The following is a 14,370-nucleotide window of genomic DNA, read 5'->3' as shown; positions in this document are numbered from 1 at the left end:
GATCATTAAACCACCATTCAAGATCTTAACAGGGAAAACTAAAATAAAATAAAATAAATAAATTTTAAAAAGATCTTAACAAGGTCTTGTTTGTCCATAGAAAATGCTAGGCAGAGCTGTAGACAATAGCATTGCATCCTCAGAGGGAAGCCAATGATATACATGGCAATACTTAATAAACATCTAGCTACAACTGTCATTTCTGACTAATTATATTACTTAACTATATATGCCAGTAACATGTGATCATTGGACACATGGAAAACAGTTGCTCCGATATTTCTCTGTGACTTCCTAGCAGTTTCAGGAGAGTCAGAGTGAGACAGGATTCACTCATCAGACTATTCAGACAGATTCTTCCCCAGTATGATCAGTCATCTTGAAGGTTAGTGAGATGATGTGTGGTAGGACTGCCTAGTCAGATGTAGAGCACTATCCAGTCTCACTGAGCACTGTCAAATTGTGTGAGTATATTTGAAGTGCTATACTTGTTGTTAGGATAAAGAAGGAAGAAAAAACAAAGAAGCTAAAAGACACCTTACCAGAATGCAAAAGTGTGTTAGAGTTAGAAAAGAACATACTTTTGTCTCGGTGCAGTCACTGTGGACTTCCTGCAGTCTCAGACCTCCTCCTCAACCACAGCCACCTAACCATCTATTTCCTTGGTCTTTATTCATGGTTAGCTCATAGGATGTCAGTATGGTAACAATGTCATGTTCAGCCAACCCAGAAAACATTCTTAGGTAATGTGACACAGATGAGAAGCAGAGCTGCATAGGTTTAAAAACACTTGAGGCCACTGAGCACACACCTGCTTCATCCCCCTCCCAGGGCTGTGTCTACTCTGCCCTCCTCAAACCTGAGCAGCCCTTCTGGGAAGATGACACCAGTGCTGATTCTCCTGGCCTTTCTTCTGCCACTTGGAGCTCATGCAGGTGAGTGAGCACCCCTTATGCAGGCATGCCATGCCATGACACCTCTGCTGTCCTTCTGCCCAGCAGGAGTCAGGAATGGTCCTGGCAGTGCACAAAGGAGCTTTCTGAACTTCAGGTCTCTACCAAATCCAGACACGAAATCTGGCACTGGCTAGATCCTCAACAAGATGTGAGGAAGTGAAGTGTTCTTAGAAAGCTTAATAAGCACTGGCTTCTCCCAGCTTTTTTTCATCATGTGGAGACTGGATCATCCTTATAATGAGATGTTGCAGAGATGCAAAGACTGAAAATGCACATCATTAACTTACTTGAGCCCAGGTAAATAGCAGCTTTAATGACCAGTATGCAATGGGTAAGGCACCAGCTCAAGACTATTACCATCAATTATTAACATCCACCCTCAGCCTTCTGAAGATAGAAGCTCAGGGTGACAAGATGCCTGCATTTCACACACCACTAGCTCTGCTGCCTAGCTGTAGTTGGCCTCTCCACATCTTTTTGCAGGTCCCCAGGCTCATTTTATCATAGCTTTCACACTACTCTGAATCCCAGGCTGTGAATTCCATCAGCTCTGCATCACCATCACTCTGACTAACTAGAAATCAGTCATTCATGCACAGAAAGCATTTACTGAACCAAGAATAGGAGAATGCTAGAAAATCCTCCTCCATAGGCTTAGGGGAAAAGCTGAGAAAATGACACTCGCTGACAATAATGGACCAAAGGAGTTGCCCAGGATCCACTCAGCCTGTGGCAGGATGACAGATAGCTTACTTCCCAATGTAATGTAAAGCAGTATTTGGGGACAAGTGCTACTCATGCATTCCAGAGCAACATCTTAGGTTTAAGATTTAGCAAAGGTTTTTCTCTGTGCAAGAAATCCTGTCTGCAACAGTCTTGGGAACAGCAGATCCCACCCTCTATCACACCCCCTTCCCAATATTCCCTTCTGAACTCATCTGCTGCTCCCAGACACCCCATATCCTTGCTTTTTCTTTCAGAGGAGATCATTGGGGGCCATGAGGTCAAGCCCCATTCCCGCCCCTACATGGCATTTGTTAGGTTTTTTAAAGAAGATGGAAATAGGAGTCACTGCGGAGGCTTCCTGGTGCATTACAACTATGTGCTGACAGTTGCTCACTGCAGGGGAAGGTGAGGAGAAGCACCCTGCCTCATCCCCGTTCTCTGAGACCTCCACACAGGTGCTTCTGTCCTTTATTGTGGATGCTTCCCTGAGAGCTCACTAGAATGCAGGTCTAAGAAAATGGAAGTCTAATAGTAGGAATACTTGAAGTCACAGAGTGAAATGTCAGAGCCAGCAGCACACTTGGGTTGATCAACTGCACTGGCCAAACCAAAGCAGTGGTTGAGTTTGAAAGTTCTCATGAAAAATCAATGCAAACTTTGGAATATTGCCTAGAAGGCATGACACTGAGAAGAAGGGAACAGCAGGTCCCACACTGAGGAACCTCTGTGTCCTCAAGTGCGGTCAGCTAGAGCCCCACCCTGCCTACCCTGCCTGGGCTGCATCCTCTCTGAATGCACATCTCTCATGTCAACTCTGCTCTCTGCACAGATCAATGAAAGTCACCCTGGGGGCCCACAACATCACGACATGGGAGCAGACCCAGCAGATCATCCATGTGTCAAAAACCATTCCCCACCCTGACTATAATTCTGAGAACAAGATTAATGACATCCTGCTGTTAAAGGTGAGACCTGTGCACATTCCACCCACATTCCTCAACTCACCCCTCACCCCCACCCCACCCCTGCTGCCTGTGTTCTTCCTGGTGCAGTTCTTCCCCTCCCCTCATGCTCTCATCCTGCTTCTTCCCTCCCTTCCATCCTGGCTTTTGTGTGATCCAGGGCAGCAGGATCCTGGCTGATCTGGTCTCTCATTCCTCTTCTTATCAGCTGGAGGGAAAGGCCAAGAGGAGTAAAGCTGTGAAGCTCCTCAAGTTGACCAGGGCCAAGGCCCAGGTGAAGCCAGGAAAGAAATGCCATGTGGCTGGCTGGAGGAAAATGTCCTTCAATGCTACTAAAGAATCTGACATCCTAGAAGAGACTGAATTGATTGTTCAGGTGGACCATCAATGACAGAAACGCCTCCATCACTATTCCAAGAAAACACAGATATGTGCTGGAGACCCCAAAAAATTACAGCTTGCTTTCAAGGTGAGAGTCAAGCATTTAACAGACAAAACGTAGGTTGAGATCAGCCTGTAAGTGGCCTGCCTGTGAGAAAGGCCAGACCCTTAAGCCTCAGATCAGAGTATGGTAATCCCAATAGCACACCTGTTAGTCCCCTGAGTGGAGGTAGCAAGAGTGGGAGGTGAGAAACTTCAGTCATCCCAAAGCCTCATTAATTATCCCAGAGCATCCCTGAGGACTTCAAGAGTAGCCTTGGACTGAGGTACAAGGAAAAGTCAGTCCTCCCTGGAGCTCTGGCACTGAGGGTATTTGGAAAGCCTGTCCTGGTCCTGATTTGACAGTTAACTTTTCCAGGAGGAGGGAGGAAGAACAGAGCCAGTGGGAAACAGCCTCAGTTTGTCCTTTCTCTGTCTACAGGGTGACTCTGGGGGACCCCTTGTCTGTGACCACAGAGCGCATGGAGTTTATGTTGGTCAGAAGAAGGAAGAAACCGTTCCAAATATCTTTACTAAAATCTCCCCCTTCCTGCCTTGGATTTAAAAAAACCATGAAGCTTCCCTAGCAGGTGTTAAAGCACCTGTGATGACCAACTTTTATCTGGCCATAGACAAGAACCGCATAGAGTGGGCAGCAAAGGATTGTTCACAATAAATAATCCCCTGAGTGCAAATAACTGAAGTTCTTTATTGATTGAACCTCTTTATTGTTTGTTCACCTCACTGGTCCAGGCAGCCATGTCCTGACAGTTCTGGACTTTGTTTCTTCCTCCTTTCCCAGCCCCTCCCCTTACTGGCACTTCAGGCTGCACATTCCCACAGTTATCACCCTACATGGTGGGCACTAGGGGGTTGTTTCTTTTTTTAATATATTGTATTAATTTCTTCATATTACATCTCAATTATTTCCCCTCCCTTGTATCCTCCAATTCATCCCTCCCTCCCATTTCCTCTTACTCCCCTCCCCTATGACTGTGACTGAGGGGGACCTTTTCCCCCTGCGTATGCTCATAGGGTATCAAGTCTCTTCTTGGTAGCCTGCAATCCTTCCTCTAAGTGCCACCAGGTCTCCCAATCCAGGGGACGTGGGCAAATATGAGGCACCAGAGTACGTGTGAAAGTCAGACCCAACTCTCCAGTCAACTGTGAAGAATGTTCTGTCCATTGGGTAGATCTGGGTAGGGGTTCAAAGTTTACTGCATGTATTGTCCTTGGCTGGTGCTCCTGGACCCAGATCCACCGTCATAATGTTCTTCTTGTAGGTTTCTAGGACCCTCTGGATCCTTTTATTTCCCCATTCTCCCATGCTTCTCTCACCTAGAGTCCCAATAGGATGTCCTCCCCTCTGTCCCACTTTCCTGATAAGTTAAGACATTTATGGGACATGCCCCTTGGGCTAGTGTCCAGATATAAGTGAGTTTATACCATTTATGGGGTTGTTTCTTTGTTCTTATTTTTGGTTTAGACTCTCAGTGTATAGCTCTGAGCTATAGCTCAGAGCTCTAAGCATAGAATTTGACATGGAAACCACTCTGGCATTAAACACAGAGAGACCTTCCTTTCTTTGCTTTCCCAGTGCTGGAATTGAAGGTGTGTGCCACAACATCCCATCATAATCATATTTTAAATCTCAACTCTCCAAGGTTGTCTTTCTCACAACATAGTCAACAGGAGGCTACAGCACAGCCAAGGTGTCATACACTCAGACACTCATATTCATACTTAGCTCTCAAGAAATGAATCTTCCTGTATGTAGGACAATCCTACCATCTCTAATCCAACTTCACCAAGCTCCCCAAACTTGGCAGAGAGTCAAACAAGGCATTGGATCAAGGGAGACTTGTCCCTGGGAATTCAGAGCCTATGGGTGTGTGACCCTTTCAGTATTCTATTCCAGGACTGCCTGGTCTCTAGCAGGGAAGGCTACTCTCAGCACCTGAACTATCTGCAGTCTGGAAGGCTGAGACAACCCTCCGATGGCCCCAGGCTCACCTCAGTCCTGTTTCCCAGCCCATCACAGAGACCACTCAACTTCTGTACCCTTTCTGGCCTGCCAGTGTTTTCTAGTAGACTACCTCCAGCCTTAACTTCCCCAAGCCTGGTTAATACAGTCTTTCACTCCTCAACCTTAAGTTCCAAACACTGTTGACTCTCCTTTACTTCACATTCTAGCTAGATTTGGGATGTCAGTCACCTGATGCTCACACCTCTCGCCATGGCTCGCACAGCCTTATTCCAACCCAACTCTTCCCTGGAGAGAGAGGCTCTGCCATGCCCTTCAGTCTCTCAGCAAGCCTGGCTCAGCCTGGCAACTATGCCTCCCCTGCTGGCCACATGGGTGTATGGCAGTTTGTGATCCTGGGGGATCCAGTGGATGCTAGGCTATAAGTATCATTAGACATCATCAACCAACACATTTATGTCTCTGTCTTTGAATCAGTTACTCAGTAGACTCTTCTCTCTCCCTCATAGTCTCATTTCACTAGACAGGTCAATGTGGCACAAATAAATCTATTTTGGAATTCACAAAGATAATGTAGTAAAAATTCTGTATATTCTAACAGTTCCATGTGTATAGTCTTCTTTGGTTCAGAATGCAGTGTGTAGAATTGGGAGAAAGTTGGAAACCCTCCAGTCCTATAGCAGGTGAAAGGCAAGCACAGAGGTTTTGGCTTGCCTGATGTTCCAACCAATGACCCTGCCACCACAGCTGAAGTATAAGACAGTTCATGGTGACCCATGTGACCCGGTTTAAGTCCCTCACACAGCGCCACTAGTGAATTATACTTTTTTTCCTTCTCTCATACATTATGTCCTCACCACAGTTTCTGCCCCTCTCCACTTCTCCCAGTGCCTCCTCCACCTCATACCTCCCCCAGGTCAACTCATCCCCCTTTTATCTTCCAAAAGTGCAGGCTTCCCATAGGAAGCCCAGTTACAATAAGACTAGGGACAAACCTTCATATCGAGACTGAAGCAGGCTACCAGTAGGAGGTAAAGGGTCCCAGAGTAGGCAAATGAGTCAGAGATATGCCCATCGCACTCTTAGGAGCCCCATAGGAACAACAAGCCACACAACCATAACATATATGCTCAGACTCATACAGGCTCTGTGATTGTCATTTCAGTCTATATAAGCGCCTATGAGCCCTGCTTATTTGATTCTGATGCCCATATTCTCATAGTGTCCTTGATCTCTTTGGTGCCTAAAATCATTTTCCTCCTTTTCAGAATGGGTTCCTTCAAGCTCCACTTAGTGTCTGGATGTGAGTGTCTGCAGCTGCTCCCATCAGTTGCTGGAAGAACTTCTCTGATGATGACAGGGTTAGGCCTCCATCAATGAGTATAGCAGATTACCATGAAGAGCCACTGTACTGGCTTCTCTGTTTATGGCCAGTTGTGTTTGGTTCAATCCATGGTCTCTGGACTATCTGGTCTCTACTCAGTGATCATCCAGGCAGTGCCAGGTGTGGCTTCCTCTGGTGGTATGAGCTTCATTTAGCCACACCAGGTTTGCTGTTCTGGCTTATCTCTCTCAAGATGCTTGTTCTTTCACTTCCATACATTTGCCTGTAAATTTCATGGTATCATTTTTTGAATAGCTGAGTAATACTCTCTTGTGTAAAATGTAACACATTTTGTTATCTGATCTTGTGTTGAGGAACGTGTAGGTTGTTTAGAGTATACAACTAGGGGGATTCCAAGACGGCATCGACCAATATGCACCATATCTGATCTACTCCAAGGAGACCAGGAACATGAATGGAGCCACAGACTGCTGGACACTGAGAACTGTAGGTGAGTGGGGCCCCAAACTCTGCAGACCACCAGTGGGCCTACCCCCAGGACAAGCAACATCCTGGAGGTGCAAAACACACTCCTCAAACTCTGGAACAGAATCCACCTGCAAACTGGAGCTGGCATATAAAACACAAACTCGCTGTTTCTGGAGGGGACTATCCAGAGCTCCCAGCCAGAGGAGCTTCAGGGAATACAGTGAATCTGCCCTTGGATCCCTCCATCCACACCATCCCAAACTGTGGAGGTCACCTGCCCAGGCCAAGTGAAAACACAGGCAGTGGGACCCACCAAAGACAGCTAAAGTGGGCCTGCAGATCACGGGCCATCCTGGGCCAAACCTAATGCCGGACACAATGGATTGAGCCTGCAAACAGGGGCAGTTAGAAACCAGCTTGGACTGCTTCCACAGGCCTATCGGGAGACATGGGTCATGCCTCCAGTGCCTAATTGCTAATCTAGAGTGTTATCAGAGTCTTCCAGACCTGCGGGAAGAGCAGGCACCTCCAGCGACCGCCAGAACTCTGAAGCCCTATTGTCTCTGGCCACCCAGCCGCAGGACACTGACCCTGCACTCCCCAAAGGAGAGATCCTAGCTGGGTCCACTGGCCCAGGCAGGACAGGAACTCTCACGTTATCAGGAGACAAGAGGTGGGTCGTGGATCACGTATGCAGTGTCTAATTGCTGACCTAGAACATTATTGGAGTCTCCCAGACCTGTGGGAAGAGCAGGCACCCCCGGTGACCGCCAGACCTCTGAAACCCTATTGTCTCTGGCTGCCCAGCCGCAGGGCACTGACCCTGCTCTCCCCAAAGGAGCAATCCTAGCTGGGACAACTGGCCCATCCAAGGCAGGAACTCTCACGTTATTGGGAGACGAGACGTGGGTCATGCCTGCAGTGTCTAATTGCTGACCTACAGTGATCTCAGACCCTCCAGGCTTATAGTTCTGAGAGAGGCTGAACACTTCTACAGGATATAGAGACAGAGCTAAAAGACAGCTACAGTACAGAAGATCTGATCCACCTGGGGTCTTGGCTACATAGTGACAGGAAGGATAGGCAGCTAGGATCAACCTACACAACCAGAGTGCTTGTGTGCTGACCTTATTCTAGGTCTCAAAACTGCTGATCAAAATTACAGCAGTAAGGTGAAAGAGTCCAAACAGAAACCTACTTTGGCTAACTCAGCCTGGAGCCTAAGGTATAGAGAAAAATCTCCAGGAGTAGAAACCACATCACCTGCCTGTTCCAGGAAAATATTCCCTGATCCCCACAGGCAAGAGCTCCTGACATATAATCAGTCATCAACTATACACCCTCAACCACCGAATGTCACTACAAACTACCTTGCAACATCAGAGTCACCAAAATGACAAGAGGACAGCAAAAGAATGCTAAGAAAAACCAAAACAGTTTGGCATCTCCAGATCCCAGTAATACCAATGAAAACAATCTGGAGAACCTAACAACAATCGATAGTCAAGAAAATGACCTCAAGTCCTTAGTAAGGAAGATGATAATGGAAGAAACAAATAACATCTGCAAACAAATGCAGAAGGAGGCAAACAAGATTTAAAAGAGTCATATAAAGAGGCAATTGAAGAATTTCAGAAAAAATATAAATAACCAGATGAAGGAAATCATTAAAACAGTTCAAGACCTGAAAATAAAAATGGAAGCTATCATAAAGAACACACAGAAGAAAAATGTGTTTGAGAGGCATCAGAGAAGAAAGCAAGCATCTCAGAGGTGGCCTTATCTAACAGATTGCAAGAAATGGAAGAACGAATATTGGGACTTGAAGATACAATCGCAGAACTGGAAACAATCATCAAGGAAAATGCTAAATCTGAAAAGTCCCTGACACAGAACATTCAAAAATTCAAAGACACCATGAAAAGATGAAACTTGAGAATAATAGGGATTGAGGAAAGAGAAGAGAATTGACTCCACAGCCAGAAATGATCTTTAATAGAATAATACAAGAAAATTTCCCCAATTTGAAGAAGGAGATGCATACGAGCATACAAGAGGCCTACAGAACACCAAATAGAATAGACCTGAAAAGAAAATCTTCCCACCACATAATAATAACAACACAAACTGTACAGAACAAAGAAAAATATTAAAAGCTGCAGGAGAAAAAGGCCGAGTAACATATGAAGGCAAACCTATCAGAATTACTCCTGACTTCTCAGCAGAGACCATGAAAGCCAGAAGGGCCTGGACAGAGGTTCTGCAAACCCTAAGAGAACACAGATACCAGGCAAGACTACAATATCCAGCGAAATTATCAATAACCATTGACGGAGAAAACAAGATATTCCATGACAAAAAAAAGTTCAAACAGTACCTAACCACAAACCCGGCTTTACAAAAGTTACTAGAAGGAAAACTGCCACCCCAAAGGGTCAAACTACAACCAAAACTACATAGGAAATAGATAACTACACCATCACAAAATCACAACCTCACAAAATCTAGACTGTTACAAATACCAAAAATGAAGGGACTTAGCAATCAATGCTCATTAATATCTCTCAGTGTCAATGGTCTCAGTTCTCCAATAAAAAGACACAGACTAACAGAATGGATGCATAAACATGACCCAACATTCTTCTGCATTCAAGAAACACATCTTAACCACAAGGACAGACATTGCCTCAGAGTAAAAGGTTGGGGGAAAATATTCCAAGTAAATGTTCACAAGAAACAAGCTGGGGTGGCCATTCTAATATCTAATAAAATAGACTTTCAACCAAAATTAATCAAAAAGGATGAGGAAACACACTTTGTATTCGTCAAAGGTAAAGTCAACCAAGAAGACATCACGATTTTGAACATCTATGCTCCTAATACAAGGGTTCCCACATTTGTAAAACAGTTATTAACAAAGCTCAAACCACTCATCAATACGCACACATTAATAGTGGGAGACTTCAACACCCCACTTTCACTCAAGGATAGGTCTTTGAAGCAAAAACTAAGTCAGGAAATAACTTCATTAACCAATGTCATAATAGCCAGAACATGGAAACAGCCTAAGTGTCCCTCAGTAGAAGAATGGACTAAGAAACTGTGGTACATTTACACTATGGAATACTAGTCAGCTATTAAAAACAAGAAATTCCCAAAATTTGTGGACAAATGGATTGAACTAGAAATTATCATAATGAGTGAGTTCACCCAGAAGCAAAAAATGGTATATACTCACTTATATCAAGACACTAGTCCAAGGGATACGTCCGATGAAAAATTTTACTTACCAGGAAAGTGGGTCAGAAGAGAGGAAATCCTATTGAGACTTTAGGTGAGAGTAACATGGAAGAATGGGGAAATAGTAGGATCTACATGGTCCTGGAAACCTACAACAAGAACTTTATGACAGGCGGATCTGGGTCCTGGGGTCCTCCTCAAACTAAGGCAGCAGCCAAGGAGAATATAGGCAGTAAACTTCAAACCCCTACCAAGACCATGCCGACGAACAGGATATTCTCCACCGTTAGGTGGAGAGTATGATCTGACTCTCACACGAACTCTGGTGCCCCTTTTCTGACCATGTCCCCTGGATGGGGAGGCCTGGCGGCACTCAGAAGAAGAATAGCAAGTTACCAAGAAAAGACTCGATACTCTAAGAGCATATACAGGGGGAGGAGGTCTCCCTCAATCACAGACATAGGGGAGGGGAGAAGGAGGAAGTGGGAGAGAGGAAGGAATAGGAGGAAACAAGGGAAGGGCTAACAATTGAGATGTAATATGAATAAATTAATAAATAAATAAAAATAAATAAAAAATAGAGTATACAACTATTATGAAAAAACTAATATGAACATTATTAAACAAGTCTCCTTGTGGTAGGATGCAGCTGACTTTGGGTTCATGCCCAGGAGTGCTTGCTACAGCTGAGCCTTGAGGTAGATCTATTTCCAATTTTGTGAGAAACTGCCATATTGATTTCTACAGTGGTTTGACACATTTGCACTCCTACTGGCATTAGAGGAGTGTTTTCTTGCTCCACATCCTCACCAAAATTAGCTGTCACTTGTGTTATTGATCTTAATCATTCTGACAAATGTAAGATGGAGTCTCAAAGCAGTTTTCGTTTGCATTCCTGATGACTAAGGAAGTTGAGCATTTAAGTATTTCTCAGGTATTTGAGATTCCTCTATTGAGAATTCTGTTTAGATCTGTTTCCCATTGTTAATATGACTTTTTGCTTTGTTGATGTCTAGTTTGTTGAATTTTTTTGTACAATTTCGATATTAGCTTTTTGTCAGGATTAAATCCCCCCAAAATTAGTACAACACGTACGTACTCAGACATGAAATTCTCAGCACAAAGGATATGTATTCCCCCAGAGGGTCAAGCAGTGTTGGGGGAGGTGGGGCAGCAAAGGCAGAAGCACCAGCAGCAGCAAGTACAAACAAAAAAAGAGAAGAAAAGACCAAGAGTAGCAAGAGAGAATATGTGTTCTTGCAGGAGTGGTGTATTAAAGGGGAGTCTGTGCTAGGCTCAGTTGGGAAATCCTATTGGACATCTCAGCCAAATAATGGATTTTGATTGCTAGTCCTTGATGGTTAGTCTCATGAATGAGTCATGGGTCAAATAAGAGAATAGACCTTGGGGGACATCTTTAAGAATGTAATCCAACAGTTTTTAGCAATTGGGGAATGGGTACAAGTCAAAGCCTATTGGTGCCATGTAGCCATGCTGGGACCTGTGTTTTCTATGCATAGGCTTGTTACACCCATTCATGAAGCTGATGAAAATCTTTCCCTGTTCTGTGATCTGCCATTTTGTCCTGTTAGAAGTGTCCTTTACTTATTACCTCACAGAAGCTTTTCAGTCTCATGTGGTCCCATTTGTTACTTGCTGATGATAGTACCTGAGCTGTTGGTGTTCTGTTCAAGACGTTGCTGTTTTCCATCATGTATCATCTTTTATGTAATATCTTCAAACTTCAGAAGGAAACAAACCACATGTTCTCTCTCACATGTGAAATATAGCCAATAAAACTGCATATAGGAAAACAGGAGTACATGTGAGTACAGTACAGTGTAAGGACAGAGAACAAGGAAGGCTGGACATAGGGGATGAGGAAGAAGTGAACACAGGTGATGGACATGAGTTCTGAAAGAATATATTAAACTAATTATTTTCAAGTTCTGATTCTGTCATGGAATTTGTTGGTTTGTGGTGAATAAGCACATAAAATGTATTCTTTTCTGAAAGTGTGTAATTTATTGTGGTGCTCGATAGCTTCCATTCTGATTAAGTTAGCTGAATAGATGTTCACTAAGTACTATGGACTCAGGTCTGGTTTGATTTGGTGTGTGTTTTTATTTTTTTTTTTAAGTTTTCTTAATAATGGGTTTATGAATTGGGGAGTGTAAAGGATCTTGGAAGAGATTCAGAGAGAAATCCATGATCAAAATACATATTTGTTTTCTTTTGCATTTTGTTTTTTTTTGAGACAAGGTTTCACTGTGTAGCCTTGGTTATCTTGGACTTGCTTTGTAAACCAGGCTGGCCTCGAACTCACAGAGATCAACCTGCCTCTGTATCCCAAGTGCTGGAATTAAAGATGTACACCACTATGCCCAGCTATGATCACAATATATTGTATGAAAAAAATATTTTCAATTTAAAAAACGTTTTAAAAAGAAGCTAATGAAAGGATCCAAGATGGCGGCGAGCAGTGTGGACTGCGTTTGGAGGCTCCAGTGAACAATTCAGGGAATTGCACAGATTTCTGAGCCAGGAACACCGAGGTCCGAACATCACGGCAGCGGGAGTGCTGCACAGTTCGGAGGGACCAGGGAGCGGAGGACCTGCGTGCCCCTGCACACGGAAGGAGCGTGGATTTTCTCTGATCGGAGCGGCAGCGGCAGCAGCACCAGCGGCACCAGCGGCGGTGGCTGAGGTTTGCAGCTCATAGCCTTCCGGTGGAGGCAATTGCTGTGGTGGCTGGTGGGAATTGCTGCGGGAGAGGGGACTCGGGGCAGGATTTGGGTCACGTGAAGCCTTTGGACCCAGACTGGACTCGGCGGACAGTTCGGCCCCAGAGTCCCGGGTACTGGCCCGGCACAGCAAGCAATTCTGCCTGAGGCACTAACTCAGCGTGGACACAGCTCCCCTGCTGTGGCGCAGGCTTAGTTGAGCTCGCAGCTCCACACTAGGCACCACCTCAGCTCAGCGGCAGCTCCCCTGAGGTGACACAGTCTGGGCGGAGCACTTGGTTTCACCAAAGGCGTTAACTCAGAGAAGCTGCAGTTCTCCTGCTGTGGCGCAGGCTTGGTGACATGCTCAGTTCCATCCTAGGCACCACCTCAGCTAAGTGGCAGCTCCCCGGCGGTGACACACTCTGGGCAGAGCACTTATTCCACCACTGGTGCTAACTCAGAGCAGCCGCAGTTCTCCTGTTGTGGCGCAGGCTGGACAGAGCTCTCGGTTCCACCAGCTCTAAGACTCTGGTTGGACACAGTGTGCAGTTTGAATCCAGAATTCCTGGCTGAGATTGGTGGTCAGTTCGGGCCCTGAGTCAATAACTGAACACAGCACGCACTTTGGGCCAAAAGGCCCTAGCGGAGCTTGGTGCGTAGTCCCAGCCCAAAAATTCTGGCTGGACCCTGTGTGCATTTTGGGCCCAAAATCCCTAGCTGAGCTTGGCAGACAGTTCAGGCCCTGAGATTCTAGCTGAGTTCTGCCCGTGGTTCAGTCCCAGTGCTCCTGGCTGGACTTGGCAGGGAACACAGAAGGCTGTGGATACCTTGGCCTGACCCAACGCTCATTCAGAGACCCAAAACAATTGTAGGATCCACAGCACAGGGGGGATGAGGATCACTGGCTGTGAGAGACCAGAACAACAGGGCTAACCTCCTAACATCCACACCAGTGAAGCTTTGAGCTCGCAGCCTAGGGAAATCATGAGAAAACAAGTGAATCTATCATCAGACACCCTCAATTCAACTCTGGAAGCTACCCAACAAAAACAAAGGTGGCAAGATGTCTGAAGGACAACGAAAAAGCATACGCAAAAAACCCCAAAACAACATGGCGTCTCCAGTTTCCAGCTATCCCAAAGAAAACAACCCAGAGAACTCAAATACAATGGAAATACAAGAAAATGACCTCAAATCCTTAGTAATGAGGATGATAATGGAGGAAACAAATAAAATTCGTAATCAAATGCAGGAAGACGCAGACAAACAGGTGAGAGACATAAAAGAAGCACATAGAGTGGAACTGGAAAAATTGCAGGAAAATGCGAACAACCAGATGAAAGAAATAAATAAAACGGTTCAAGCTCTGAAGACCTATAAAGAGGCAATGGAAGAAACTCAGGAATATACAAAAAATCAGATGAAAGAAATCAAAAAATCAGTTCAAGATCTGAAAATGAAAATTGATTCAATGATAAACACACAGACAAAAGAAAAACGAGAACGTGAGACCTCAGAGAAGAAGGCGAGCAACACAGAGGTG

At 45.0% G+C, this 14,370-nt stretch overlaps 1 protein-coding gene and 1 non-coding gene across 2 annotated transcripts; one reads left to right on the top strand and one right to left on the bottom strand.

The window, feature by feature from the left end:
* The first annotated feature begins 880 nt into the window (after positions 1–880).
* On the top strand, positions 881–3,035 carry LOC127186867 (granzyme E-like). Its single transcript, XM_051143175.1, has 4 exons — positions 881–935; positions 1,937–2,087; positions 2,512–2,647; positions 2,853–3,035. Exons 1-4 carry the CDS (start codon positions 881–883, stop codon positions 3,033–3,035), a joined length of 525 nt encoding a protein of 174 aa, XP_050999132.1.
* A 1,673-nt stretch (positions 3,036–4,708) lies between these two features.
* Positions 4,709–4,790, bottom strand: LOC127187253 (small nucleolar RNA SNORD55/SNORD39). Its single transcript, XR_007830416.1, has one exon. It is a non-coding gene; the product is annotated as a small nucleolar RNA SNORD55/SNORD39 (small nucleolar RNA).
* Positions 4,791–14,370: the final 9,580 nt, after the last annotated feature.

The sequence above is a fragment of the Acomys russatus genome, chromosome 3, assembly GCF_903995435.1.
Source record: "Acomys russatus chromosome 3, mAcoRus1.1, whole genome shotgun sequence".
Taxonomy (NCBI): Eukaryota; Metazoa; Chordata; class Mammalia; order Rodentia; family Muridae; genus Acomys; species Acomys russatus.
This window is presented reverse-complemented; position numbering and strand designations above follow the sequence as displayed.